The sequence below is a fragment of the Hippocampus bargibanti genome, linkage group LG04 (assembly GCF_051943395.1).
Source record: "Hippocampus bargibanti isolate YZ-2025 linkage group LG04, ASM5194339v1, whole genome shotgun sequence".
Taxonomy (NCBI): Eukaryota; Metazoa; Chordata; class Actinopteri; order Syngnathiformes; family Syngnathidae; genus Hippocampus; species Hippocampus bargibanti.
The window spans coordinates 11,244,511-11,272,377 of record NC_142737.1 but is presented as its reverse complement, the minus strand read 5'-3'; the positions used below and the strand labels follow the sequence as shown (position 1 = coordinate 11,272,377).

At 40.6% G+C, this 27,867-nt stretch overlaps 2 protein-coding genes across 2 annotated transcripts in view; both read left to right on the top strand.

The window, feature by feature from the left end:
* LOC148898973 (septin-2) overlaps positions 1-27,567 on the top strand; it is a 35,733-nt gene extending 8,166 nt beyond the window's left edge. Inside the window, exons 4-14 of the mRNA XM_088994007.1 lie at positions 6,654-6,711; positions 6,840-6,939; positions 7,053-7,139; positions 7,482-7,605; positions 8,857-8,991; positions 9,492-9,609; positions 23,242-23,343; positions 24,427-24,572; positions 24,722-24,805; positions 24,891-24,948; positions 26,377-27,567. Coding sequence (XP_088850133.1) covers positions 6,654-6,711; positions 6,840-6,939; positions 7,053-7,139; positions 7,482-7,605; positions 8,857-8,991; positions 9,492-9,609; positions 23,242-23,343; positions 24,427-24,572; positions 24,722-24,805; positions 24,891-24,948; positions 26,377-26,442 — 1,078 coding nt within the window. The 3' untranslated portion in view covers positions 26,443-27,567. The remainder of the gene's footprint in view (positions 1-6,653; positions 6,712-6,839; positions 6,940-7,052; positions 7,140-7,481; positions 7,606-8,856; positions 8,992-9,491; positions 9,610-23,241; positions 23,344-24,426; positions 24,573-24,721; positions 24,806-24,890; positions 24,949-26,376) is intronic.
* LOC148898974 (uncharacterized) lies at positions 19,442-23,233 on the top strand. The gene is made up of 3 exons (XM_088993648.1): positions 19,442-19,487; positions 21,705-22,636; positions 23,043-23,233. Exons 1-3 carry the CDS (start codon positions 19,442-19,444, stop codon positions 23,073-23,075), a joined length of 1,011 nt encoding a protein of 336 aa, XP_088849774.1. The 3' UTR covers positions 23,076-23,233.
* Positions 27,568-27,867: the final 300 nt, after the last annotated feature.

Genomic DNA, 27,867 nt, shown 5'->3' with positions numbered 1-27,867 from the left:
ATGCATTACATGCCAAGATGTTGGGCCTCCATGAAGGTGGTATTTTCGCTTTTGGCTCAAACAGTTTAATCCTCTTCTCGTCTGGCTTCTTAATACTTGTGAGAGTGTATTTAAGCAGCTCAACGGCCCGGCTGATTAAATGGCCATTATTAATGAAGTGTGCCTCCTGCTTGTCTGACCTGTTGTGTTGTCTTTGTGATGTTACCACCCGCGATATTGAAACGCTGGTCATAACAATACCGGTTTCCACCGAGAAAGTTGAGAAATTTTACACTTTTGTGTAAGTGAGTATGGGTGTTCAAATGTGGACTTTTCATTAAGTTGGCGGCACACTAACAAAGGAATACAATTTTTCATCGACGTGATACTGTTGATAGTATAACTCCAACTAATTAACTCTGGCAAATACGTGACTTAATCAAAGACATTAAATCACTCAAAATTAAAGTGATTGTTCCACCGGGTGAGCCCAACCAATTTGCAAATTTACCGTAATTTCCGGACTACATAGCGCACCTGACTATAGCCTCACCCAGTACATTTTTAAAGGAAAAACATTTTGTACATACATAAACCGCACCTGTCTATAAGCTGCATGTTTATAAAGAAAGACGGTACACAGAAACAAACACTTTTCAATTTTATACCTTAATATACCTTAATTTTTCTTTCAAAACAGTGCCTGTAACGCGGCAGCAACACAGCAAGCATTACAGTAGTAACACAGCACGAACAGGGCTGGTGAAAAAACATTCCGGTAAAAGTCACTGAGACACGGCAGTAACACAGCAGCAACACGTTCGCATTCGCTAACAGGTATGTGTACAAAAACATACCAAGTCACTGAGACGCGGAAAAAAAATCATTCGCACTCACTAACGGGGCTGGTGACAAAAACATAGCAGGTCGTTGAGATCTATCCTCATCTTGTGTTGCATTGGAATAGTGTCTGATATTCCTCGCCATAGACGCTCTCATTCTCTCTTTCGTTGTCGCATTAAGTGTCACATTCATCCTGAGGTAAGTCACTCCCAAGCTTGTGCTGTCGTCTCCGTCATGCAGCAGTCCGTCTTTTCAAAACCCATTGGTGTTGATTTTTTCAGAGTTGAAAGCTCGTGACAAAAAGTCGCGACTTATAGTCCAGAAATTACGGCATATAAGAAGGGGGAAGGCAAAGGTGTGATACTCTGACATTAATTTGAAATGTATTGAAAGGAATGTTTTTGGATTCATGCATATGCACAGATTCATGTTTCTGGGTTTTATTTGATTTTATTCATGTGTGTGATGTTTTCGGAACATGGTGGGCCACTAAATTTTAGTATGAAAGCAATGCGCGCCGCTGCACATGAGGCCACAGGTAATTATACATAACGGTCTCGCTTTTCCTTTGGCAATAGTAGATTCAAATTCAGCCAGGTAAAGTCTTTAACGGTGCCAAAGCGGAATCATACTGGATGTGGTCCACTTTGACGTATTTTCAATTTCCATTGTGTGGATTGTATTTAAGTGAACCATGGGAACTGGCAGCTATTTTAGGATCCAATTTGTTGTATTTCTCCGGCTGGTGGCCCATCCAGGCTATATAAAGTCAGCTGGGATGGGCTTGCAATGCATCCATTGCTTGAATGACAGAAAGTACAATGAAAATTGATGGGCAAGTGTATTATTTCTATTGTCCAAAGCTGTAAAGCATGCCTAAATAACAAATGTAAAATATTCCGATATTTGTCATCTTTATGGTGTACACCAATACGTTGATCGCGATCGAACTGTCGATCTCCAAAGTAATATTAGTAGATCGCATGACAAGATGATGTGACATTATACAAACAAAGTTAAGTTGATTCGTATAAAAATTAGATGTCAGCCTGTCAACCACCCCTTCACTTGATTGATACAACGGAAACCAATCAGATTGGATAGGATTGGATTTACCTTTATTAGTCTTGTAGTGGAGAAATTTACATTTCACAGCAGCAAAGTTATGAAAGAAAGATGAAACGAAAGAAAGAAGTATAAAAACAACATATAGGAGCTGCTGGAAAGGCAGCCACTCTCGTGCGCCATCTTGAAGACAAAAGAACAAAAAAACTAAATAACAATGACATCTCATTATTAGGTACACTGTGCATGCTCAAACAATGCCGCTGAACGCTAAATTAACAAGCTAGTCGTTAGTTACAAACTAAATTTCCACTCGTTATTTTCTCTTAAATGTAAGAGTATAAAAATGAGTGGGGGTACGGAATGGGGGGTAGGACTTTTTTTTCACGTTGACATTTTCAAGGTGTGTTTGTCTTGTCTGCCAGTTCTCAGTGAATTCGGGTAATGGAAAAAATGTGCATAATTATGTTATGTTGTGTAATGTATGTGGCTATACATCAACATAAGTTGCAAGAATCCTCAATATATTTTTCAATAATGGGTAGATCATTTTGACTTGGTCATTTCAAAAATAGCTCCCATGCTTAAAAGGTGTGAGCACCCCTGCTGTAAAGTGTGCCTAGATAACAAGTATAAAATCTTCCAACATTTGTCATCTTTACTTTATGGTGTACATGGCATTGGACCAGAACTGAAAGGTCGCTGTATAAAGAATTGTCACTTATGTGCGATAGAATGAAATAGGAAACAAAAAAAAAAGACCTCTTTAAATCTTTCCGTCGTGCTGGCAATCAGGACTGAGGTAAATGTTGCCATGTCAACGTATAAAGGAAGACATTTGGGAAGCAGAGGAGTAAACAACCATTGTTTCTCGTGCAGCTGTGCTGAAACCACACTGTTAGTTTGATTGATAGTCCCTTCACCATCATGTTGATATGCGGGCTGCCACATTCTAATTCAGTTCGACCGTGTGAAATGTGCCCACTAAGTGCCCACCGATGTGTCACATGCCAATGGGGAAAGGTCAGTTAAGGTTCCCATGCCACCACCCCCGTGAGTGCATCTCTGCTTGGCATCGCGTAGCCGTCTGCCTCCTTCTTATGCTTATCACACTCCACATGTCAAGGGCCAGTGTGTTGTTGATAAAATGGTGCCTGTTCTTCCTGCTCAGTCATTATGGGGCTAATTTATCATGCCAGCTTGTTGCTCTGTCGTCTGTTCAGGGTCATAGAGGGAGGAGGCTGCATAGGGACCACTGTAACACTTTAATGGAAGTTTTGGAACAAATTCAGTGCGCAGGGGGATGTTTTTTTTGTACAGAAGTACTTTCATACATAAATTGATCCATGTTCGGATACTTAAAAGGTGTTTGAAATATGACTGAATACGTATTTTGGTTGTTTCTAGTTTTATGGGCTGTGGTGTCCTCGAACAAGACCGGCATCTTGTACCCAAAACTCTTCCTTGGGCACATAAACAGTCCACTGCTTCAGTCAGTACCATTAACAAAATGGGTTTGTGGCCCGAATTGATGTACATATGTGAATATGACAATGTGAATCTCCATCGTGCAGTAAAATACAGAACCATTGGCACTCAAGGTAATCATAATAAGAATACATTTTATTGATAAGTGCCTTTCAAAACTCTGAAGGCTAAGTTTTTTTCTGTGGGTGAGTCAGCCACACGCGCCAGCGTTCACTCAACCCGGAATGACTCAAGTAAAAAGCTTGCCAGCTAGCTAGTAGCCAGCTAAATAGACAGCTAGCTAGATAGATAGCTAATAGACAGCAATTAGATAGCTAGCTAGGTAGCTATCTAGATAGCCAGCTAGCCAGATAAATAAAAAGTGAAGAGAGGAAACTTTTCACACACGCGCCACCGTTACTTCAGAGCAATGACCAGGGTGGTTGGGAAAAAAAGTGTTTTTGGGCCACTTAATTATTGGAAATTGAAAATCTCAGAATCTAATGTGGACTTTATTATTCAACGCATAACACCTCCAGTTACTTGCACTATATTTTATTTAATCAACCCCTGAACTTCACTGTCAGAGATTTTTTTGGGGGGTCAAGCCTTGTTCTAAGCATTGCCATGTTGGAAATGTGAGTTAGGTCCTGAGTTAGGTCCATTTGATTCACTAACGTATCAAGAAAGTGCTGAGTGTAATATTGGAATGATCACCAAATTTAAAAACACAATAAGCCACTAACCATCATTTCTGAACCATCTGAAACATAAATGTTCTCCATTCATCTCTTAATTTACCGTAACTTAAAAATGACAAACTGGATTTAGCCCACTTTAGTTCTCAGTGGCTCATATTTTGAATGAGCCACCACTGAGATTGTGAGCCACCAGGCCCTTTCTCACATCCAGCATCAGTGACCTTTTACCTCATAATTGTTCTTCTGCGTGAATGGACAAAAATCCCACAGATTCCCAGGAGTGAGTGGAAAACAGTAATAGCTGCAAAGGCGTGGTGTAGCAACCCCCCCCCCCCCCCCATTCTCAACTCCTGTACATGTAAGGACCAGGCATTCCAAAAACTTTCTTAACCCTCCCATAGACTTGTCCCTAAAACCAATCAATTGATTGCATAATCTATTCTACAATCAACCACTATTGATGATAAGGTTTCTTCAGCCGTTATCTGTACTTCTTTGAAGGTGTCGGATGTTTCGCTTCTAATCCAAGCAAAGTAAAGTCTTACTGGTAGTTTTAGGCCATATATATATATATATATATGTTACGGGTGTCACAACAGTGACTGTCTTCATCTCCACGATGCTGCTGTATTAATGAAGACGAGACGCGTGGATGTGTCTTTTTATTTCTTTTATTTCTGCAACACAGTATGGCAGAAGGGATGGGTGAAGTCGCATGGGTTTCGTCTTGTGATTAACCTGAATCTCCTCGAGATTGTTCTGGAAACTATGGGCGGGACATAGTGCCACCCTGTGCGCCGTTGCGTCACTTCCTTCATAATTTAATAACCTAAGTGTACAACTCCGTTACATACACCCCCCTTAAATTATGCAGAAGTGAGGCAACACACACGGAAGACAACAGAAAGACCAACAGGCACAATAGACAAGGTTATCGGGCAAGGATGTACAAAAATGCTGTCTAATTATGTCACTCATCTGACCAACTACGTCAGGTGACTGGAGTAAGGGATCTGTCGCCGGTGTGTCAGGGTCTGTGTGCTCGTCGGAGATGCACTGTACTGGGTCTGGGAAGGAACTCTGTCCCCACTAACATAAGTGGCCTCAGCTCGCACCTGCCCATTCCCCTCTGTACAAACTACATCACCCTGCATAGCACTACATAACTGTGACAGACTGGAGAAAGGTATCTGTTGCTGGTGTATCAGTTGTCTGTGCGCTCGTCGTAGATGCACTGCACTGGGTCTGGGAAGGAACTCTGTCCCCACTAACATAAGTGGCCTCAGCTTGAACCTGCCCATTCCCCTCTGTACAACCTACACCACTCTGGATTACACTACACAACTGTTACACGGTTGGGAAGCCTCTACTTCTAGCAACACACTCATTCAAAGGTGTGCTACTGGTTAAATGCAAGGAGCTCATTCTTAGACTTAACACACGAAAACACGTACATGAAAAAAAAGTACACCAATTGCAAAACAGCAGGTAGACAATTAACACTCTACATGTATTTCCAAAACGGGGGTCGACACACCGTCCACCGAGTGATGGGACTGCACAGCGTCTTCATTGTGCAGCATCGCGGTCCCGGTCCGAAGTGGAGAGTCACTTGTGAATCCGGGTCACGGCACCAATGTTACGGGTGTCACAACAGTGACTGTCTTCATCTCCACGATGCTGCTGTATTAATGAAGACGAGACGCGTGGATGTGTCTTTTTATTTCTTTTATTTCTGCAACACAGTATGGCAGAAGGGATGGGTGAAGTCGCATGGGTTTCGTCTTGTGATTAACCTGAATCTCCTCGAGATTGTTCTGGAAACTATGGGCGGGACATAGTGCCACCCTGTGCGCCGTTGCGTCACTTCCTTCATAATTTAATAACCTAAGTGTACAACTCCGTTACATATATACACACACACACACATACATAACTACCAGTAAGGCTTTAGTTTGCTGATGAAGTTTCTTGGATAAGATATATATATATATATATATATATATATATATATATATATATATATATATATATATATATATATATATATATATAGTAAAGTTTCGTTATATCGATATCGGTTATATCGATAGTACTGCTTATTACGATACTATTTCTATGAACGCAAGGAGGAAATTTACATGGCGCAGTATCTGATATATCGATAGTCCGGTTATATCGATATTTTTTCCGACTACAGACAATATCGATATAACGAGACTGTACTGTGTATATATATATATATATATATATAAAGAAGTACAGATGACGACTGAAGAAACCTTTTCATCGATGGACCACTCCTGTACGACTGAGAGCTTACACAGACGAATCAACCATTATATTTTTTACCCTAGAATAGAGGTAAGTTTAGGCATAGATGGATCGATGGATGGATAGATAGGTAGGTAGATATGTAGACAGATACTGTAGACAGATACTGTAGATAGATATATACTATAGATAGATAGATAGATAGATAGATAGATAGATAGATAGATAGATACTGTATATGTGAACGAGTGTTATATTTAAAATTAAGGTACAGGTTTAAGAAATCATTTTATTCAAAACCAACTCTTATTTTTATACTGGTAGGTTTGAGGGACCTCTCTTGTACACCTCAGCAATGTCTCAGTCTGGAGAAAAAGGAAAGGTGAGTCACACTGTAAGTTTGGACTCACAAGTACGTGCGAATACACGAGCAATGTGCTAGTGGTGAATTGTGCCATTGTTAATATTTCAGATTGCCTCAAAAATAAATTGGCTGATTGTTTCCTGCAGTTCCCTGATACAGCTGGCTATGTTGGGTTCGCAAACCTCCCAAACCAAGTTCACCGAAAGTCAGTGAAAAAAGGATTTGAATTCACCCTCATGGTTGTAGGTGTGTGTAACTGTTATTTGACATTTTAAACACCTTAACTCCCATCGTATGTTCTATGTAAGTCTTCTGACACACCATTTGTACTGAATGTTGCTTGCTCTCTTTGTTTTCAGGGGAGTCTGGTTTGGGTAAATCGACACTTATAAACAGCTTGTTCCTCACTGATCTTTACCCTGAACGCTACATTCCTGGCGCCGCAGGTAAACTCCCACGGACACATGTGCGTTTACACACGCACGCACTGTAATAATAGAGAAATGTCTGCTGCAGTGTCTCCAGCTGAGCATTATTTCGACAGGAATGTTGGGAATGCCTTAGTTTGGCTTTAAACAATGATCCAGACGCTCTCCCCCAACCCCCAAGGGTCATTCTGTACAAACTTTTTGTATGACAAAAAAACACAATTTCACATAACCCGTGTGGAGCCGGCGGTTGAGACAATGTTGCACAAGCTGTAATACAAAGTACAACTATTGTAAGACCGCTGGGGATTTTTTTGGGTCTGTTTTCGACATCTGACAACCATTCCCCCTACTCCACAGAAAAGATCGAAAGGACGGTACAAATCGAGGCGTCCACCGTGGAAATCGAAGAGAGGGGGGTGAAGCTCCGCCTCACCGTCGTGGATACGCCAGGCTACGGCGACGCCATCAACAGTCAGGACTGGTGTGTTTGTTGACCTTGTAGAGAAGGAGAAATGAAAACATCTCGGGGGAATGTATGCTTTCTTATCCTTTATCTCTTATCCTCAAATCCCTTCTTACATTTCATCCTTCATTCAGTTTCCACTAAAACCTCCTCCGTTAGTCCACAGGACGGACGTGCCTGCGGTGTTACACTAACATATTTTCAATGTGCCCCCCCCCCCCCCTCCAAGAAAAAGATTGTTATCAGGTAAATCGCTGTGGAAAAGGGGTATCGTTTTAATGATGGGATATGTTCTGTTTTAAAAGCCTACATTGAAACTTTCCAATATCAAGCAATATGATGACATGATTGCCAAGTGACTTCCAACTTATCTTTTTAACTGTGAAACAGTGTTTTCAGTAACATTTTAACACTGTTAAGGCTCATACAAAAGTTCCTTTTATGACCCTCACAAAAGACAATTACCGTATTTTCTGGTGTAATAGGCACACCCAAAAGCCTTCATTTTCTTCTAAAATGACACTGCGCCTTATATGTGAAGTAATATTAGGCCACAAGAGGTCTCGCAACAACTGTCAGCAGCCACTGACTCCATTTCGCCCCATAAAAGAAATAATGCGCAGTTAATGGTGGGATGTATAAAACGGCGTTTCATTTCAATAATCTCTTAAAATTACTTTGCAGGGTGGATTTTTTTTCTCTATTTTGCCTTAATTTTCCATTTTTGGCATAATAATTAGAAATGGAAAATTGTGCGTCTATTTCTATTTTCATGTTAGACGTCAAAAAAGGAAAATTATGACAAAATCTGACTGTTTTGTTGACATTCCCTTTCCATTTACTGTAGTGCCGTATAATGTGGTGCACCTTATCTATGGAAAAAGTTTGAAAATAAACCATTCTTTGGCTGTGCACCTGATACACCGGAAAATACGGTACTGTTTCTTTTTACAAGGTCTCATCATATTTATATATTATTTATTGTACATAGTATTTCAATTATAGTCCATTCTTTTCATTATTTATGGTGTTGTTGGTATTTGGCCGCCTGTACGATGGATTAATGGTGAGAAATTCTGTGAGTCGGGGTTCAAGTTTGGACTCAGGCTTTCTCCCCGATTCTTCCCGTCTACATGACACTTAATTAAAAACTCCAAATTGTCCATCGGTGTGAATGTGATGCAAATTTGAGTCTCAAGGTTCCACAGTTAACACTGGTCGCCTCTGCTTACCGCTTTTCCTTTTTCAATCCCGCATGGCGGCGTGAAGTTTCAAGACCATCATCCAGTACATTGACAATCAGTTTGAGCGCTACCTCCACGACGAGAGCGGCCTCAACCGACGCCACATAGTGGACAACAGGGTGCACTGCTGCTTCTACTTCATATCACCTTTTGGACACGGGTAATGAACTACTTGCTGACGTCATGTGATAATGAAATTACAGTTAACTCATTCACTGCCAAACGTGCAAAAATGTGTCCACTCCAGTGCCGGGGTTTTTGTCATTGTCACTCAAATTCCAGGACCCGCAGAATATTGAGTTTTAGGACTACATAAACATTCAATGCAGAGTTAATTCCTAAATTATATGGGTCTGGAGTTATATGAGCTTGAAATGAGGGCGTCTGTCCAAAATACAATGCAATACATACAGTACATATGTGTTTATATATCGCTTTAACAACAGCTAAAGCACTAACATGGAAAAGGGAGACATGTTGCCACCTTGTGGAAGAGAAAAAAACATCGCCAGAGGCCTTGGCCAGCGCTTTATTGGCACCGAAACAAGAAAAAACAAAACCCGAATATATTCGGGAATGGCGCTCTACGTCATATTTTCAATTCCCGAATAAATTTGTGAATCCTTTTTCATATTGTCATCCCTGCCCTCCCACCAACAGCCTGAAGCCTTTGGATGTGGAATTTATGAAGGCCATCCACAGCAAAGTTAATATCGTTCCGGTCATCGCCAAAGCCGATACGCTGACGCTGAAGGAGAGGGATCGCTTGAAGAGGCGGGTAAGGCACCAAAGTTCATCTGATGCGCTACACTGTAGCTATGGTCTATCCACCTCCTCAATTGTTCCAACGATCACTTGTTTGTATTTAACGGCTTGCGTTTATGCAAGGAGATAAATGTGCACCTCCCTGGCTGGGGGGAGTTCAATGATGTATGTTTTTTAAAAAAAACAATATCAAAGCGGGTGTTTACAACATAGATGAGCTCATTTCATCCAATCTCAGCTCGTCCTTCAAACTTCCTTTTGGAGCACCTCCAAGTGTCAAGCCGCTTGCACGCTCCCAAGTTTCCTGCTGACGCGAGGTGGAAGGACGCAGTAGGACAATACACACGTCACAGCTGATCGCATTCATGGCAGGCTTTTCCTGCCTCTGATTACTCTCCGACATAAATTACTTTTTCAACCTGGGGGCTTCTTAATTGGAAGTCACCCCAGCTACCTCTTCAAAGCTCAGACCTCCCCTCCTGTGCCTCATTCAGGCCCCGGAGACGGTGGTCTGACAGGCATCAGGGCACCAACTCAAAGGAATCTTTTCACTTTCACAGGAAATTTGGTTTGCTGAAGGTTTTTCCACAGCGAGGCTGCTTGAAAAGCACGCAGGCAGCATTTTATGAGATTGCAAGGTAGCAGGAGAGCGCTACAAACATTTCAATTTACTCTCAGCTTTTTACTCTAATAAAATAAAATAAAGATTAGACCATAGTTCCCCACCCCCCTGACCAAACTGATCAGTTCAAAAGTCACATTTTCAATCGAGTCAGGGAGTTTGCATCTGCTATAGCCGTCTGGAGACCACTAACAGTTTGCTAGAGGTGTGAGTGGTTCTCACGTCAGACGTGAAGTTCATCCATTGTGTAGAATTGTGCTGAAGGGGCCTACCAAGCCGGATCGCGCTTTGTCGGGTCGCTTTGTGTTGTGACCTCCATCGAGCCTTCCTGTGACAATTTCAATTGAGCAAACTTTGTTTCCTGTCACAATTCACCCAAGTGCAGATACTAGATTGCACAATATATATGTGTTTGTATTGTGATGTGGAGAGACCTGATGTATTTTAACTGATATATTTTTCCTTTTATAAGTCCTTTTTGTCTTAACATTTCCCTCCCACGCCCTTTCAACAATCTTATACCGCCTTTTAAAAAAAACAAATTGTATTTCACTATGCAATATACCAGATGATTCCTGTATTTCAATTGCTAATGGGAACATTTGTTTCTGAAAAAACAAACAGGGGCTTTTTAAGAAAATAAAACATGCTCATAATACGATCTCTAAGTTGATCAAATAGCATTTTGTTGTTTGGATCAGATTAGCTGAAGTGGTTCTTAGGGGAACACGTGTGCATCCTGTCATAATGTCCAGTCGAGCAGAGTCCAGCAACACTCCTTCCTCTGGTGGTTTCGGTGCCAACAGCCATGAGGGGTGATGCAGACCATGCAGAATTTTTCTCCTGCATTATTTATTTAATGTATTTATTTTTGTATTTATATAGATGGACAGTATGTTTGTGCGTGTGTGTGTGTGTGTGTGTGTGCGTGCGTGCGTATATGTATGCATGTGTATGTATATGTATGTATGTGTATATATTAGTATGTATATGCATGCATGTATGTATGTGTATATATGTGTATGTATATATATATATATATATATATATATATATATATATATATATATATATATATATATATATATATATATATATATATATATATATACACGCAGTAAAGTCTTGTTATATCGATATCGGATATATCGATAGTCCCGGTTATACCGATACTATTTCTATGCACGCACGGAGAAAATTACATGCAAACAGGGTCGGATATATCGATAGTCCCGGTTATATCGATATTTTTTCGGACTCCCTTGAATATCGATATAACGAGACTTTACTGTATATAAATATATATATATATATATATATATGTGTGTGTGTGTGTGTGTGTGTGTGTGTGTGTGTGTGTGTGTGTGTGTGTGTGTGTGTGTGTGTGTGTGTGTGTGTGTGTGTATGTATATATGTGTGTATGTATATATATATGTGTATGTATATATGTGTGTGTATATATATATATATATATAGATAGATATATATGTGTGTGTGTATATGTGTGTATGTACGTGCATCGATCTATGTATCTATCTATCTATCTATGCATAAACATACATGTGTATATGTATATATATGCATAAACATACATACGTGTATATGTGTATGTGTATGCATGTGTGTGTATGTGTATGCTAGTGTGTGTGTGTGTGTGTGCGTGTGTATGCATGTGTGTTTTGTGTGTGTATGTGTGGGTATACGTGGGTACACGTGTATACATGTGTATTTTTTTCTCTTTTTTTCCTCTTAATAAATTGAGACCTCCCACCTCGGAATGTACTTTCTCCTGTTCAAGCGAGGGGGAAACAGCTCGTACAGAACAATATACATTTCCTGCAATGTGTCACAACCCAGGTCAAGAGATGACTTGTTATCTCAAGCAGGTTACTTACAGACAAAGTGGGTGGAGATGGGGGCAGGCGGGGGGTTACTGTTGTTAATATTTTCTTTTTCTCACTCGTGATTGCTTTTCAAACACTTGGTTCCTCTCTTGAAATACCTCTTGTTTTTTTTCTTCTCTTTATCTCTGCCTGCTCTATTGGCAATTTCCTTTGGGGTTGTCTTGCAGTGCTCTACTGCCCAGTGAAGTGTATTTTGGGAGGTTCACTCAGTCCGGGGCCTTATAGTCATTTCCTGTGTGGGAGGGAGTTGTTTGGTCTCAATCAGTTCTTCGTGCTGTTCTTGTCTCAACTGAGAAGACTCACATCTGGTTGAGGTGGGTCACAAAAATCCAGAGTATCTTTTTAGGAGACATCTGCAGCGATCTTTTAACAGTGTGATCTCTCCAATCGAAGTCAAGGAAAAATCTTTCAGTTTCAAGTGCATTCAATGGGGGGTAGCTGATCCAGGAAGTCAGCTTCCTTCCCGCCCTAAAAAACACTGCACAATTATTCAATATTTATCAAATGTCTGTATTCATCACTTGCCCGTTCACCTGTAATTTTTTACTTCAGCCAATCATTCTGTTAAGACACATTTTGGATGTTTTTTTCCCTTTCAAACCTGAAACCTGGCAGTAATATCTAAACACACTTTTATCGTAAATGTTCCGAGATGATGCAAGGCTGTTTAATAAGTCAAGATTTATCAATCATCCTTTCAGTCTTTATCAGAATCCATTTTGGATTTTTGTCCTACATCACACCCTCTCTTTAATTTAGCTTTATGTTCATGACGAACACTGACCAAAATTAAAATTTAACAAGTGTTGGAAACATCATCCCTTCTTTTCCTGCAAGAGCATGAGACAACCGTAGTGCACTTTTTCCTCTCTGCTGCCTTCTGTTTCCTCTGTCCAGGCTTTTCCTATTCCATGTTCTCATCCGCTTTCTTCTCACCTTCTCTCCCACCATTCTTATTGCAACAACCCTCTCCCACCCACTCTGGACTCCAAAACAGGGCACCCCTCTCACCCCTCCCCACCCCCGGGCACCCCCGTCCCATTACGTTGGGCCGCTCAGTTGCTGTATTTCACCCCTGGCCAGGGCACCGTCAGTTTTGCCCTCATTGTCTGCCTCAATGTCGTCTCCCCAAAGCACTCGAGCATGTGTTGCTGTGTGAACAAATCCTACGGCCCCCTTAGGGACACATTTTTGTCCAGGATGATCGTACCAGGCTGTGTTTTCTTCAAGTACAATAACGAAAGCTGTTTCAACATTCTGGTCTGTCTGTTGATCTGGAAAAGGCTGGGTGGAAGTTTGGGGCTATTTTTTTCAAGATAAATTTAAAAATGAACAACTTAAATGTACAATGAGACAGGACTCATCCGTCTGTGATTGGATTGGATTTGGATTGGATTTGCCTTTATTAGTCTCACAGTGGAGAAATTTACATTTCACAGCAGCAAAGTGATGAAAGGAATGAAAGTAGAAAAACAAAATACATGAGCTGCTGTAAAGGCAGCCACTCTCGCGGCGCCGTCTTGAAGTTAAAAGAACAAAAAACAAACTAAATAACAAATAATATGACAGCATAGAGACAATATGACAAATCAAAGCATATCCAATCCATTCCAATATCCAAAGACACAGAGAGACATTCATTCTTCAGGACTTGCTGTACCCTCTTTGTGATGACATGAAGCAGTTCTAGATGAAAGAGGAGAGGATCAATGGTCCATTTGTCACAAACAAGTTCTTTACTCATTCATGTATTTGTTTGTTTGTTTATTGACCGTATTTTCCACGGTATAAGGCGCACCTCAATACCTTGATTTTCATCAAAATATAACCCTGTGCCTTATATGCGGGTGCGCCTTATCTGTGAAGTAAAATTGAGCCACAACAGGTCTCGCACCTACTGTTAGCAACCATCGTCTCCATTACTCCCCCCGTAGAAGTAGTGAAGTAGTGCGTAACGCCAGCCTCTACCGTAGTACGTTATAATGCCTTATATTTGGAAAATCTTTAGATATTTATTATACGTATTTTGAAATATGTTTTCATTCGTTGAAGGTGTGGCTTATAGTCTGGTGCGCCTTATAGTCTGGTGCGCCTAATATATGGAATGAGTTTGAAAATACACCATTTGTTAGGGGGTGCGCCTTATACTCCGGTGTTCCTTATACACTGGAAAATATGGTTATTTAAATAGGGGCAGAGTTAAAAACCACACCCTTGAAATTAGCAAGATATCTCTTTCATCTTGCCCCCTTCTTCCACCTCGTCTGTGCGTAACTGCTCACCCTTCCCCTCTGTGCTCACTGAGAAAGAAAGAGGAAATGAAAGTTAATTTGAGACAAATAAATTCAAAGGGGCCACTTATATGTATATGTATATCATATTGTGTTCCAGTTATAAGTCCCCTTAAAAAAATGTCAACCTTGAATTGGATTCTCTTCCTACCTTCAAATCCCATCTCAAAACCCACCTATTTAAAATTGCATTCTCTGTATACTTTTATCTCTTGTTCTTTTTATAAATTTAACTGTGATTTTATTTATGTCCTTCTTTTGTGATTGTAGAGTGTACTTGAGAGCTTTGAAAGGCACTTATAAATAAAATGTATTATTACAGTAAAGTCTCGTTATATCGATATCGGATATATCGATAGTCCCGGTTATATCGATACTATTTCTATGCACGCACGGAGAAAATTACATGCAAACAGGGTCGGATATTTCGATAGTCCCGGTTATATCGATATTTTTTCGGACTCCCTTGAATATCGATATAACGAGACTTTACTGTATTATCTTTATGATTAAAAGTCCAGTAAGTCATCAAAGCAGTAATTGGTTCATGCTCTGCGGGGAGGCTCTGCCTTGTCCTCTTTTGCGTGTTTTAGTGCATGAGGCCTGACCGGCTCTCTTTCCTGTCACTGTTTGAAACACGCGGATATATTTATTTTTGTGCCTTTCTATAGTCATTGTGCCAAGACAAATCTCCCCAGTTTAAAACAATAAATAGGCACTTTTCTCCCCCCATTAAGTAAGCTTCTCTTTCACACAGAATGAGCCACTGTCTGGCTATAATTTTCTCCTTCCTGAGGAATCACCCACCAGAAGCTCTGTTTATTCTCCTGAGACCCTTTCGATTCGGTGACCAGAAGCGGAGTTTGACATATAGTCGATTTTTTGGTTTTTAAAAAAGCATTCCTCACAACATCCCCTTTCCAAATCTGCCTTCAACACGAGATCACTTTGAATAGCTCAATTGTTCCTCTCCTTGCTCTTTGATCGCAGGGGAAAAATGGGTGGTCTCAAAAGCGCTAATTCCTCCAGAAAGACAATGGGGGAGGGATTGAGGTGTGATCGCGGCAAATTCACGTGACCCCCTCTACGTTACCGAAGCTGCACCGACTTCCTCGGTACTTTCCATTCCAACAAATCCAGCTGTTCTGGTCCGGTCTGTTCCAGTCTGAACTGTCCTTCAGACCCTGATGGGATCTATCTGGAATGTGCGTGAAGAATCTTAAATCCTGTGCACACAGGAGTATTGTTTCTTACTGTGCCACTTTATTTGAGCCTGTGCAGCTCTGAAGGGTGGGAGACAAAAATCACTCGTGGTACCGCTCCTCCCCTGCACTGTTTTTCCCAAGACTTGACGCCAGATTACAGGAGATCAAGAGAGTGAGGTGGCGGCCGGTTATGCGAGAGACGTGGCTACTCGCTCATCATCGGGTATTGTTGAGGCCTCTTCATCCTCCGAAAGACTCCTGGGGGACAACCTTTTGCCTGACTATTGTTTCCTGGTTACAGGCAAACACATTTTGTGTATCCCAAGGGCTGACGACATGGGACAATTTTGAACTAAAAGTGAAACTGAGTTATATCTTCCCCCCCCCCCCCGCCCCCCTTGTATTTCACACTAAAAATGCAACGTTTTTCATGGGGAGAACATTAGCTTTTAGCTTTTTGTGAAAAACTAACTATTTTGATTTTTGGACACCTCAAACTATTAAATTAATGAATAAATTAATCAACTAATTTATGAATTAGTTAACTCATTCACTGCCAGACTTGAGAAAAATGTATCCACTTCAGTGATGGCAGGGTTTTTGTCATTGTCACTCAAATTCCAGGACCCACAGAATATTCAGTTTTAGGACAACATAAACATTCAATGCAGCGTAATAAACCTTAGACTCTCTTCTTTCTTTAGAAAAAAAATCGTCAATTACTAAATTATATAGGTCTGGAGTTATATGAGCTTGAAATGAGGGCGGATGTCCAAAATACAATGCAATACATACATATTGGTTTATATAGGGCTTTAACAACAGCTGAAGCTAGGACAAAGCGCTAACATGGAAATGCTGCCCCCTTGTAGAAAGGAAAAACACTGCCAGATGTCATGGTCAGCGCTTTATCGGCACCCAAACAAGAAAAACCAAAACCCAAACAAATTTGGGAAAGGCGGACTATGTCATATTTTCAATTCCCGAATAAATTCGTGAATGAGTTAAATTGGTGGATGGTTGGATACATGGATAAATGGATGGATAAAAAGAAATAAATAGATATGTAGATGAATTAATACAAAAATAAAACACAGAAAGGACTTTTGGGTCCACTCAATGACGGAGTGAATACTATACTGAATAGTTGTCTGTCTCTATATGTGCCCTGCAACGGACTGGTGATGTAGTCCAGGGTGCGATCTGTCAATCACCCAAAGTCAGGGGACACTCCATGACCCTGAACAGGATAAGCAGTATAGGAAAAGGATGGATGTAGAGTACAGATATGAAATGACCCAAGAGTACTGTTGACGCCTCTGGCCTTTTCACAGGGTGCTCGTCATACACTCATTGATATGACACACATGTTCTAAATACACGATTCTGTTTATATAATACGGTATATATAAATATATACTATATGTGGATATGTGGAACTGTCGCGGCTTGGAATTGAAGCGGATTTATGTGGGACAGGAGATGTGAGACAGTCTCTTTTCGTGAATGGATGCTACAGCTTCGTGTTTGCTTTCAACATTTAGCTTGCAGCAGATGTGCACATTTTACCATAACGTCCCTGATCCACTGGTGAAAAGGATGCCTTTATCCTCTCCTCTTTCGTCTAGAACTGTTTTATGCAACAAAGGGGTTGAAGAAAGTACTCAAGATTTGATTGTCTTTGTCTTTTGTGTGTGTCACATTATTGGTTATTTAGTTTTTGTTGTTTTGACTTCAAGATGGCACCGGGAAAGTGGCGGCCTTTACAGCAGCTGCTGTATTTTGTTTTTCTACTTCTTTCTTTCCTTTCTACTTACTTTCATCATTTTGCTGCTTTGAAATTTACATTTCTCCACTGTGACACTAATAACATCCAATCCAATATATAGTTTAAGTGTAAGATTCCTAAACTTGGATGACCACCAACGTGTTTCCTTCCGCTCACAATCCATGAGAGAATCACTTAAATCTATATTTTTACACTCAAAAGCTTTTATTGTTATTGTCGCAATATTCAAACCGAGGCAATATTGAAAAATATTAGTTCAACTGATTTGACGCCATCGCTGTAGTGCATAATAAAATGCAAATAGCAAACCGACATTGTGGACAGAAAGTCTTTTTATTCGTATTCAATTTTTTTTCACGGGTAGTTCATCTTACAGTGTAAATGCCTCTCCGTTGTTATGAATCAGTGAAATGTGATTCATATGAAAATAGTACATTCTTTCTCTTGCTTTTTCTTTTTTACCTCTGTAGTTTTCAAGACTCCATATTCACACATTTCGCTCAAGGCGGCATACAGCTATTATCCTCCTGAAATAATAACCTCAAAAGAAATTGATTTTTATCACGACGGTACATGCTAAAAAAGTGATGCGTAGCTTCTGACCCTGCGGCATTTTGCAAAAGCTGGCAGGGCAACTCAGAGGTTACATAAATGTTACTTCAACTCTCCTTTTCTGTAATGTTTTTCTTGCCCCTTTCCTCTTTTGTGTTGCACATTCCTCAGGAGCAAGTGCATTTGGAGGCAGACGAAGAGCTATTCTGTACTTTTGCAGAGAGTAATTAGTGAAGGTTGTAACTCTTCAAGTCCATTTTTTTTCCTTCTCTCGCTCTCAATGTTGTTGATTTCCTAAGAGTGCTCCCGGGCTCGTTCCTACTTCCAAGTATTGTTCCTAGTGGTCAGCCGGGCCAAAGGAGGCTTGCCTGTGTCTTCAAAAACGGCAATTTCAACCATTTGCTGTTATGTGTGTAGGTGGGAGCAGAGGGGTGTAATGCGACTATTAATCACACTCTTTTCTTTGTTGTCAGTTATTCTGTAATCCCCCAGAATGCCTTAGTGGTGTTTTTTTGTGGCTTGACTTGTGAGAAGGAAAACAAATACAGTGAGACCTCAACTTACGAACTTAATTGGCTTAAGTGTGTATCTAAAAAAAAAATTCCCATAGGAAACCATTAAAATGGGAATAATCCGTTCCCCGGTTTCCATAAAATATACTTTTCAACTAAATAAGCCTTAAAACTACACACAACATACCTTATTCTATGTATAATAAATGTGCTATTGTATTGTAATGAAAGAAATACACTGCATTGTATCATACAGTAACTTTATTTACATTTGTGATGGTCATTGATGGCTTGATGGAATGGCGTTGGAGGTCAAAGGGAATTGCTGTTGGGAAAGAGAGGCACATTACATGAGGGCTTTAATTAAATAAATAAACTGTGCTGTAAAATAAAGTTTCATTTACCTTTTTGATGGTCGTTGATGGCTTATGGAAGCAGAGTCACCTTCCATAAGGACTGTTGTTAACTTAACCTCTAGTGCTGTTCGGTCGTGTGCTTCCGCCGAAGATCACTCCACCAGCCGTGGTGGGTGTGTATTATGAAAATAATGCTTATTATAAGGTTTAATTTTCAGAAATTTGGCATTTGTAAGACGAAAAGTTTGTAAGATAAGGTGTTTGTAAGTTGAGGTCTCACTGTATTCTTTTCTCGAGGTACACAGAATTAAATAGTCGATCGCTTTAACGGTGAGTTTTTATGGCAAATTTGGCCGTTGACCTGTTGTGCAACTCCACCGCATTCCTTTCGCTGTGAGTAATTCATAAGTAACCTGTTTTATGTCTTTGGTTTACAGGACTTGAATTAAATCTTCATAAAATATCAGTCTCCACCCTTAATATTTCTCATGATGCCCTTATGGATATTTTTCCAGACACAATGCTTCATTTGAAGGTAAAGTGTTAACCAGAAGCCCAGGTTTCCTTTTCCAATTAATTTTGAGGTTGACTCTCGAGGGGTATTGTTCGCCGCCATGACGACACTGAGTTGCGTTACTTTGCCAAGCATAACAGCTCGGAGTGAGTGTGTGGGGGGGAAGGTGGTGTCTTCTAGCCGTACAGGATGGTCATAAAATCAAGATAGCTCTCGGTGCCAACAAAAATACAAAACTACAAGGAGAAGAGTGCGCTGAAGCCAACGAACGGGATGAAGCAAAACTGCAGGAGTCAACAAGGCAGGCCGTCATTCCGGCACCTGTTTATGATTATCGTGTAGGTGTCACGCTGAGGACAGATCATTATCCCGTAAACAACCACAAATGTGCTCCTCTCGTCCATCAATCCCCCAACATCAGTCATGTCAATTCCTTCTCATTTTTTACCCTTCAAAATACAGACACTCCCCACTTTACGAACAAGATATGTTCAGAGCGGTCGTTCGTAAGGTGAATTTGTTTGCAAGTTGCTTCAGTGCTATATTTTGTATGGAATGTCTGTTGAAAGCAAACACTATAGTAAGTATAAAACACAGATGCTCTAACAGTTGTAAAGTACATTCCCACCTACTGTAGTACGACGACATATATCATTGGGTCTTCAATAAGCCATTACTAAAGCTGCTGGCATGTAATTCAGCAATTACATGCCAGCAGCCATTACTTTTTGTTATGCATCACATCCTCCTGCAGCGTCAACTGGGAAGAGGGATTTATTCCCCACCCTCATACTCTACGCAGCCAATCGTAAGCGAGCTTGGCGGATAGGGGCCTGAACTTGTTGGCAACACTTCATCATAGCCGGGCGCTGATTGATCAGCCTTGGTGTTGGTCGCATAAACATCCAGCCTTTGAAACATCTAATGTATCTGTTCTCATGCATTTGCGTGAAGCACAGTACGCAGCCAATCACAAGCAAGCTCAGCCGGAAAAAGGCGCCCTATACAAAACTTAACTTACAGCATCTCTGTCCGAATGTTTTTGGACATACAGTACCCGCAAAAATGTTAGTATGTACCGTTTTTCGTAACTCGAATGTTCATAAGTTGGGGAGCGTCTGCAAATGTGTTAAGGCTACAGTTGAGAACTGCTGGTCCAATTTCTTTGCCTATTCCTGTCTGGGGTGGTGTTTTCAGAATTAGAATCATCAAGTATGTCAAACACGCTGCATTAGTAAAGGACATGACAAATAACTATGGAGGACACTAATAAAGGCTAATCTAATCGAAAATGGACGGAATACTGTCGAGGACTTGCACACTGCAAGAATCCAAACTAGGGCGCGGAAAATCCTACTGGACCCTCCGCACCCCACCCACCACCTTTTCCAGCTACTCCCCTCAGGCAGCCGCTACCGATCCATGCGCACCAAATCCAGCAGACATTTAAACAGCTTCTTACCCCAAGCCATTAACTCTTTGAACTCTTTCAACAGTAGCCAAAATGGAACTGTATAGTGCCACTTAGCAGTTTTTTTGACGACGATACTAGTACAGCGTGTTCTACCGGAAACAAATTCCTTGTGTGTTCTACATACTTGGCAATAAAGATGATTCTGATTCTGATTCTGATTCTGATCCTTAATGTAAGTGGTACGTCTCAGGAACAACTGTGAGACAATGTGCAAAGTATCAGACAGTGGTTCAAGTGAGTACAGAGCTGGAGCTACAATGATTATAACGGGATGCTGTTCCACAGCGTTGTGCAAAATTGCAGAGGCACTACACTTATACATATTTGGGTAACTGTTTAGAGTTAATGGCGACGGGGGAAGAAGCTGTTTAAATGGCTGCCGGATTTGATGCGCATGGATCGGCCTGAGGGGAGTAGCTACAAAAGGTGGTGGGCATGGTGCGAAAGGTCCAGTAGGATTTTCCTTGATTCTTGTTGTGTGCAAGTCCTCGAGAGTGGGAAGGGTGGTGCTAATGATCTGATCGCTGTAGTTGACAATCCACATGGCCAACGGAGATTCTATCCCCTAAAAACACACTTCCTTGATTCATGAATCCATGATGATTCACTCTACTGCAGTGTATTTCTGTTTTCCTTTTCTTTCAGTCAAAGCAATTACTATTCCATTGTTCGTTGAATTGTTTGACTCCGATCCTTGTCAAGAAGACTAATGAGTCCAATCATACCCCCAAGAAAAACCACACCACCACTGTAACTGTTGCTTTGTTATTTGTTTCTTTGTTTCCCGCCATTGTGTCAAACATGTTTGTTTTTTCGCTGATGGCAGACCTTCCCGAAAACCTGTCCAGTCGCAGCGTGACCCAAAATCGCTTTCCATGTCGTTGAGAAGAAGCCTCCGGTTTTGTGTCACGCACTCAAAAGCGTGTTTGTTTTTACATCTGCGGTGCAACAATACCTGGCCCACCCTCTCTCTCTCTCTCTCTCTCTCTCTCTCTCTCTCTCTCTCTCTCTCTCTCTCTCTCTCTCTCTCTTTCCCTCTTTCTCTCTCCCTCTGTCTTTGTCTCTCTCTCTCTCTTGCTCTCTCTCTTTCTCTCTCACTCCCCCTTTGTATGTCTCCCCTTGTCTGTCTATTTCTCTTTCTATTTCTCTTTTTATTTCTCTGTCTCTTTCTCTTTCCCTCTCTCTCCCTTTCTCTCATTCTCTCCCTCTTTATTATCTTCCCCCCTCCTTCTCTCCATCTCTTTCTCTCTCTCTTTTTCTCTCTCTTTCTCTCTTTGTCTCGTTCTCTCTGTCTCTCTTTCTCTGTCTCTCTCTTTCTCTCTCCCCCGTTTTATCTTTCTTTCCCCCTCTCTCTCCTCTCCATCTTTCTCTTTCCATCTCTTTCTCTCTTTCTTGCTTTCTCTTCTTTCTCTATGTCTCTGTCTGTCTGTCTCTCTCTCGTTCTTTCTCTCTTTCTCTTGTTCTCTCTTTCTTGCTTTCTCTATCTCTCTGTCTCTCTTTCTCTCTTTTTCTTTCTCTCTTTCCCTCTCTCTTCCTCCCTTTCTCTCATTCTCTCCCCCTTTGTTATCTCCCCCCTTCTCTCTCTCTCTCTCTCTCTCTCTCTGTCTCTCTCTCTCTCTCTTTCTCTCTTTCTCTCACACAGACACACGTACGCAGTCCACATGTGCCTCACTGAGAAAACAAGCTTTAGCCATAACAAATGTGCAAACAGGAGCTGCTCCTCTTAGCAAAAGCCGCTGTCACTTCCCAAGATGGGAGCTGACTCACCGCTGTCCCTTTATACTCGATATACCCTTACATGAAAGTGTCCCCAAAAGTCAGGTAAACAAGGTTTGACATTTCTTGGCTCCGTTACATAACAATACAATATGCTTCCTTGAGTACAAAAGCCAAAATGGTGCCTTGATGTTTAAAATAATAAATACTTACATGTGTTTCATGGTTAGGATAAAAGAAAAGCCGCTTTTGTGTTAAGACGTCTTAGAACTCGGCGGTCTTGGAATAGAAAAGTATGAGGAGTTGACTCTTTTGTGAATTGTTTTTGATTTGACAAGGCACACACGGGCGACTTATTTTTCACCTTCCACCTCTTTTCTTTCCCCCACACTCGTGTCCTCCACGGGGGTTTTAATTAAGTGTGCTGCCGCAACAACATGCATACGTGCTCCCACCCACTTTCTGCTCTTGTGAGGCTTTCTTCTTCTCTGTTTATGGCTCTCGACTGCAGCTGTATTTTCGGCACAAGGGCCAGCGGGTTTGAAACAAAGACTTCTGTTTCACTGTGGATGTGTAGGTGCTCCGTAGAGTATTAGTTTTATGAAACTTTTTTTTTCTGATCTGACTCAGGATCATAGAGGCTTGGAGAAAAGGGAGTGTTTGCAAAATGGTCATGACCCCGGCCGGCTCGCCTTTTTTCTGCATTTCAGATCCTGGATGAGATCGCAGAGCACGGAATTCGAATCTATCAGCTTCCCGATGCTGACTCCGATGAGGATGAAGAGTTCAAGGAGCAGACCAGAGTCCTCAAGGTGAGTAGTCCACGCTGTAACTGTGTCTCCACCTGCTGGTGATAATATTGACCTTCAGTATATCCGTCAACCGGCCGTATTTTTTCATATTCTGTTTGATTTTTGCACATTTTTAGATGTGTACGGCATACAAGAAAGTTTGTACGGGGAACCCAAAAATAGTTATATATTATTTTGAGATATTTTCGATTCGTTTTCTCGTCATTAAATATTAGCGATGATGTTAATTACAACAAATATCACTACTCGTAAAAAGCGAAGTCGACTACCAACAAAACAAGTCAGTGCGAAAAGTCTCGAGAAGAAACAAAAAAGAACACAAGTTCCAGTCAAGTGGAATTTATTTTGAAATCAGTTAAATTAAACATACTGTTTTGTTTTTTTTGAAGTCATATCATTCATATTTTTTTATCAACATTATACATCGTAAGAACATAAATTCAAATGATATTTTTTTGCTGTTGTCCACAGCAAAAAACACAATGCTCTACAACAAAGAACATACTTGATTATTGCTAGAAATATGTTGTAACTTGTTAAAAGTATTCATATTTACATGTAAAATTTTGTTAATAAAATTGCGCTATGAAATATAACACATGCGTCTGTCGGTCACAGTGTCTCGCAGGTTGATGGGTATGTGGGTGGATGGATGAATGGATTTTTTTATTACAAACCAACTTTACCCCCCCCCCAAAAAAAAAAAAAAAAAAAAAATCTTTGTATATAAAAACTCTGAAAAGGCCTAAAAACAAAAAAAAGCTGGAAAACATAGACAACACAAAAGAAGGACGGAAGGATGGATGGGCTTGGGTGGATATGAATTAATGGATGAATGGATAGAGGGATGGATGGGTGGATGGATGGATGGATGGATGGATGGATGGATTGATGGATGGATGGATGAATGGATGGAGATTTTTTTAATTACAAACCAACTTTTCCCCCAAAAAGCATTTCTTTGTGTACAAAAACTCTGAAAAGAACTCAAAACAAAAAAATCAGGAAAGCATAGACAACACAAAAGATGGATGGATGCCCACATTTATTTCAGATGTACCCATCCGCGTTTCCTCTGTTTAGGCCAGCGTTCCTTTTGCTGTGATTGGCTCCAACCAGCTGATTGAGGTCAAAGGCAAAAAGATCCGCGGTCGCCTGTACCCCTGGGGCGTCGTGGAGGTGGAGAACCCAGAACACAATGACTTCCTCAAGCTACGCACCATGCTCGTGTGAGTACCAAAAAAAACTATAAACTTTCTTCCATTGACTTCAGAAATTTGCCCCAAGAGCACTTATACACCTCCTCCCCCCACCCCCTCCCCACACACACACACACGCTTGAGAAAACCTAACCACCGGTGTCCTGCGCCTCTTTCAGGACGCACATGCAAGATCTACAGGAGGTGACGCAGGATCTGCATTACGAGAACTTCCGCTCAGAGAGGTTGAAGAGAGCCGGGAGGTAAAAATTCCTTTTACGTCACTTCACTCTGTGCAGCTGCAACTTGCTTCCACCTTTTAATCCTGAAATGTTTGGTTCCCCGTAGATCTGTGGATGAGGATGTGATGGATAAAGATCAGATACTGCTACAGAAAGAGGCCGAGGTACACTCACACACACACGCGTAGTCATCAAATGAGTTTCTTGTGTATGTATTGTTTACACGTTTGGCCCATGCGGCCCATGCACATAATTTGGCCACAGTTGGCTTCCTAATGATCCTTGATGATCCTGTTTGCGTTACAATCTGGAGTGGGCAGCTGCAATCAGAGCGTAATGTCAACAAAATTATATATGTCGGGCAGTATATGACCCCCTACTTCCTATCCGGATGTCCTGGCCCACTTTTATGGTGGGAATGACCTCCATTTGGAATAAGAGACAAAAAGCTCACAGACAATGGCCTTTCTTGAAATACAATATTATTTGTTTAGTTTGTGGTACTTTTATGTGTGATTTTTTTTTTTTTTATGAACGAAAGAAAATCAGAACAATACAAACCATGAATACATGTCATTTTGCATTCCAGGCAACACTTCTACTTGAAAGTGCCTTTGATTTAATCGAATCGGAAATATGTTGTATTTGTACTTAATGAGAATATTTGTCTAGCTCTAATTTCACCTTGAAGTTAAAGTTTAAAAAGAGGATATGACGAATGAATTGGTTTTAGTTGTTACTGATAAAAACAAACAACAAAATTAAATAAATCCAACGTGTCCAATGTGTAGTTCTCCTTTCTCATCACAAGATGGGAGCAGATAACCCAGGAGCTCTGTTTGGATGCTTACTTTTTCGAAATTACTGTACTTTCCCGTGTATAAGGCGCACACAAAAGCCTTAATTTTCTTCAAAAGATGGACCTGCGCCTTATGCGCGGGTGCGCCTTATATATGAAGTCCTGTTGAACCACAACAGGTCTCACAACTACTGTCCATTTCCCACTGTAGAAGAAGTAGTGCGTAACCCCATCCCCTACTGTGGCACCCTATAATGTGATGTGCCTTATATTTGTGGAACTTTTAACGTATTTATATATTATATTTGGAATACTTTTTTCATTCATTGAAGATGCACCTTATAGTCCGGTGCACCTTATATATGTCAAAAGTTTGAAAGGATTTATTGAGGGTGCACCTTATACTCCGGCGTGCCTTATACACCGGAAAATAAGTTTGGTTGGATGCCAGGGGTGGCCTAGTGTGCCTGAGACCTGGTATGGTTGTGGTCTAACAAAAATTCTTTTTTTCATGATTTTTTTTTTTTTGTTTACCGTATTTTCCGCACCCAAAAGCCTTGATTTTCATCAAAAAATTACCCTGCGCCTTATATGCAGGTGCGCCTTATGTGTGAAGTTATACCTTATAGTCCGGTGTGCCTTAAATATGGAAATAGTTTCAAAATACACTACATTCAGTGGGGGTTCGCCTTACACTCCGGTGCGTGTTATACACATGAAAATATGGTATATTTATTCCCTTTACCTCCTCTTAATCATCATCATTTTATTTTTCTCTTTGACTTTCTTTTAGCTGAGACGCATGCAGGAGATGATCGCTCGGATGCAGGCACAAATGAAATTGAAATCCGATGAGTGAAAAAACACACACATACACACCCCGTGAGGTCACCCAATACAACTTTTCAGGATCCCCCAGTTGCCTTCTCCTCCATGTTTCCTTCATATACCCCGTCATTATCTGACTTTTTAATTTTGTGATTCTTTTAATGTCTATCTTGTGTCTTTACAGTGAATTAGAATTCATTGGTGGATTCCTGTTAGTCTGTTTATGGTATACAGTATGATTTGTGAGGCTGTCACATAATATAGGAAGTACTGTCACACTCGTGTTTACCAACAGGTTTTTTGTTCAGTCTTAATGATACTCCTCCATTGCAGCACTCTTCTGAGCGCTTTTACCTCTAAATTGTGATTTCTTTATTTCTGTTGAAGTCACACACACTATACAGTATGATCACAGGGGTAATTTTCCTGCCTAACCTTGTCACCTTGTACATCTATGCAAATTTCTGAGGCTGCTATAAAAACAATAACATTACACACAAACATGGTTCTTTCGTGCTTTTTACTTCTCTTTCATTTATAAGGAATATGATGTCAGTGTCTAAACAACAAAGGCTCATGCTCAGCAAAAGCTTATTTACAATGCAGTGATACCTCGACTTTAACATGACCATACTTCCCAAGTTGTGAAGATACAAACTTAATTGCCCATGTTTTTTTTCCTCAAATGCAAATTTGAGTTACAAATGCAAGATGGGGAGGCGAAGTTCACAACAAGCAGCAGGTATTAAATAGTTTTCCCAAGTCTGCTCTAAAACAAAACATTTAAAAAAAAGTGTATTCAACCAAACATCGCAGACTGATAAAACTAGCATATACAGTCATGCCATGTTTGTTATAAACCATTACACAACTTATATTTGAACACAACCAGCTGACAGCATGTTACAATACTCACTAGCATGGTCACAAAACAACATTCAACTGCTTATGTCAAGGTACTACTTGATTAATTTTTGGTTTTCGTCGTTTTTTGCAGCACATGAGTAGTATTCCGTTTGAGATTTTTCATGTCAAAAATATTGCTTACTCCTATATAGAATATATAATCACTGATTTTTACAGTTATGCAAATGTGCACTCGTTAACATGACTGATCCGGTGACTTACAATGCAATAAAACATTGTTTACGAGAAACATTTCTACTTTGTTGTTATTCGTGTTTTCTTTTAACTCTTTTCGCACATGGCTGCAGTTTCGTGTCCTGTTCATATCCCACCAGTACTACGGTAATTTCTCTGTGCTGGTTTACCTCCCAAAACCTAAGCCTAAAATTTAGGAGGGGTGCTCAGTACGTCGATCGCGATCTACCACTCCATGTAAACACATGTAAATTTCTCCACTGTGAGACTAATAAAGGCATATCCAATCCAATCCACTCAATCTCCAAGGTACTATTGTTAGATTGCATGCCAAGGTTATGTGACGTTGTCATGA

Bases quoted from the DNA above. Each gene is read 5' to 3' on its own strand.
- LOC148898974 (XM_088993648.1), top strand. From the start codon at position 19,442: ATGACGACACTGAGTTGCGTTACTTTGCCAAGCATAACAGCTCGGA. The intron at 19,488-21,704 runs GTGAGTGTGTGG...GTCGTTGAGAAG, and splicing joins GCCAAGCATAACAGCTCGGA to AAGCCTCCGGTTTTGTGTCA. The intron at 22,637-23,042 runs GTAAACAAGGTT...TCTCGACTGCAG, and splicing joins AAAGTGTCCCCAAAAGTCAG to CTGTATTTTCGGCACAAGGG.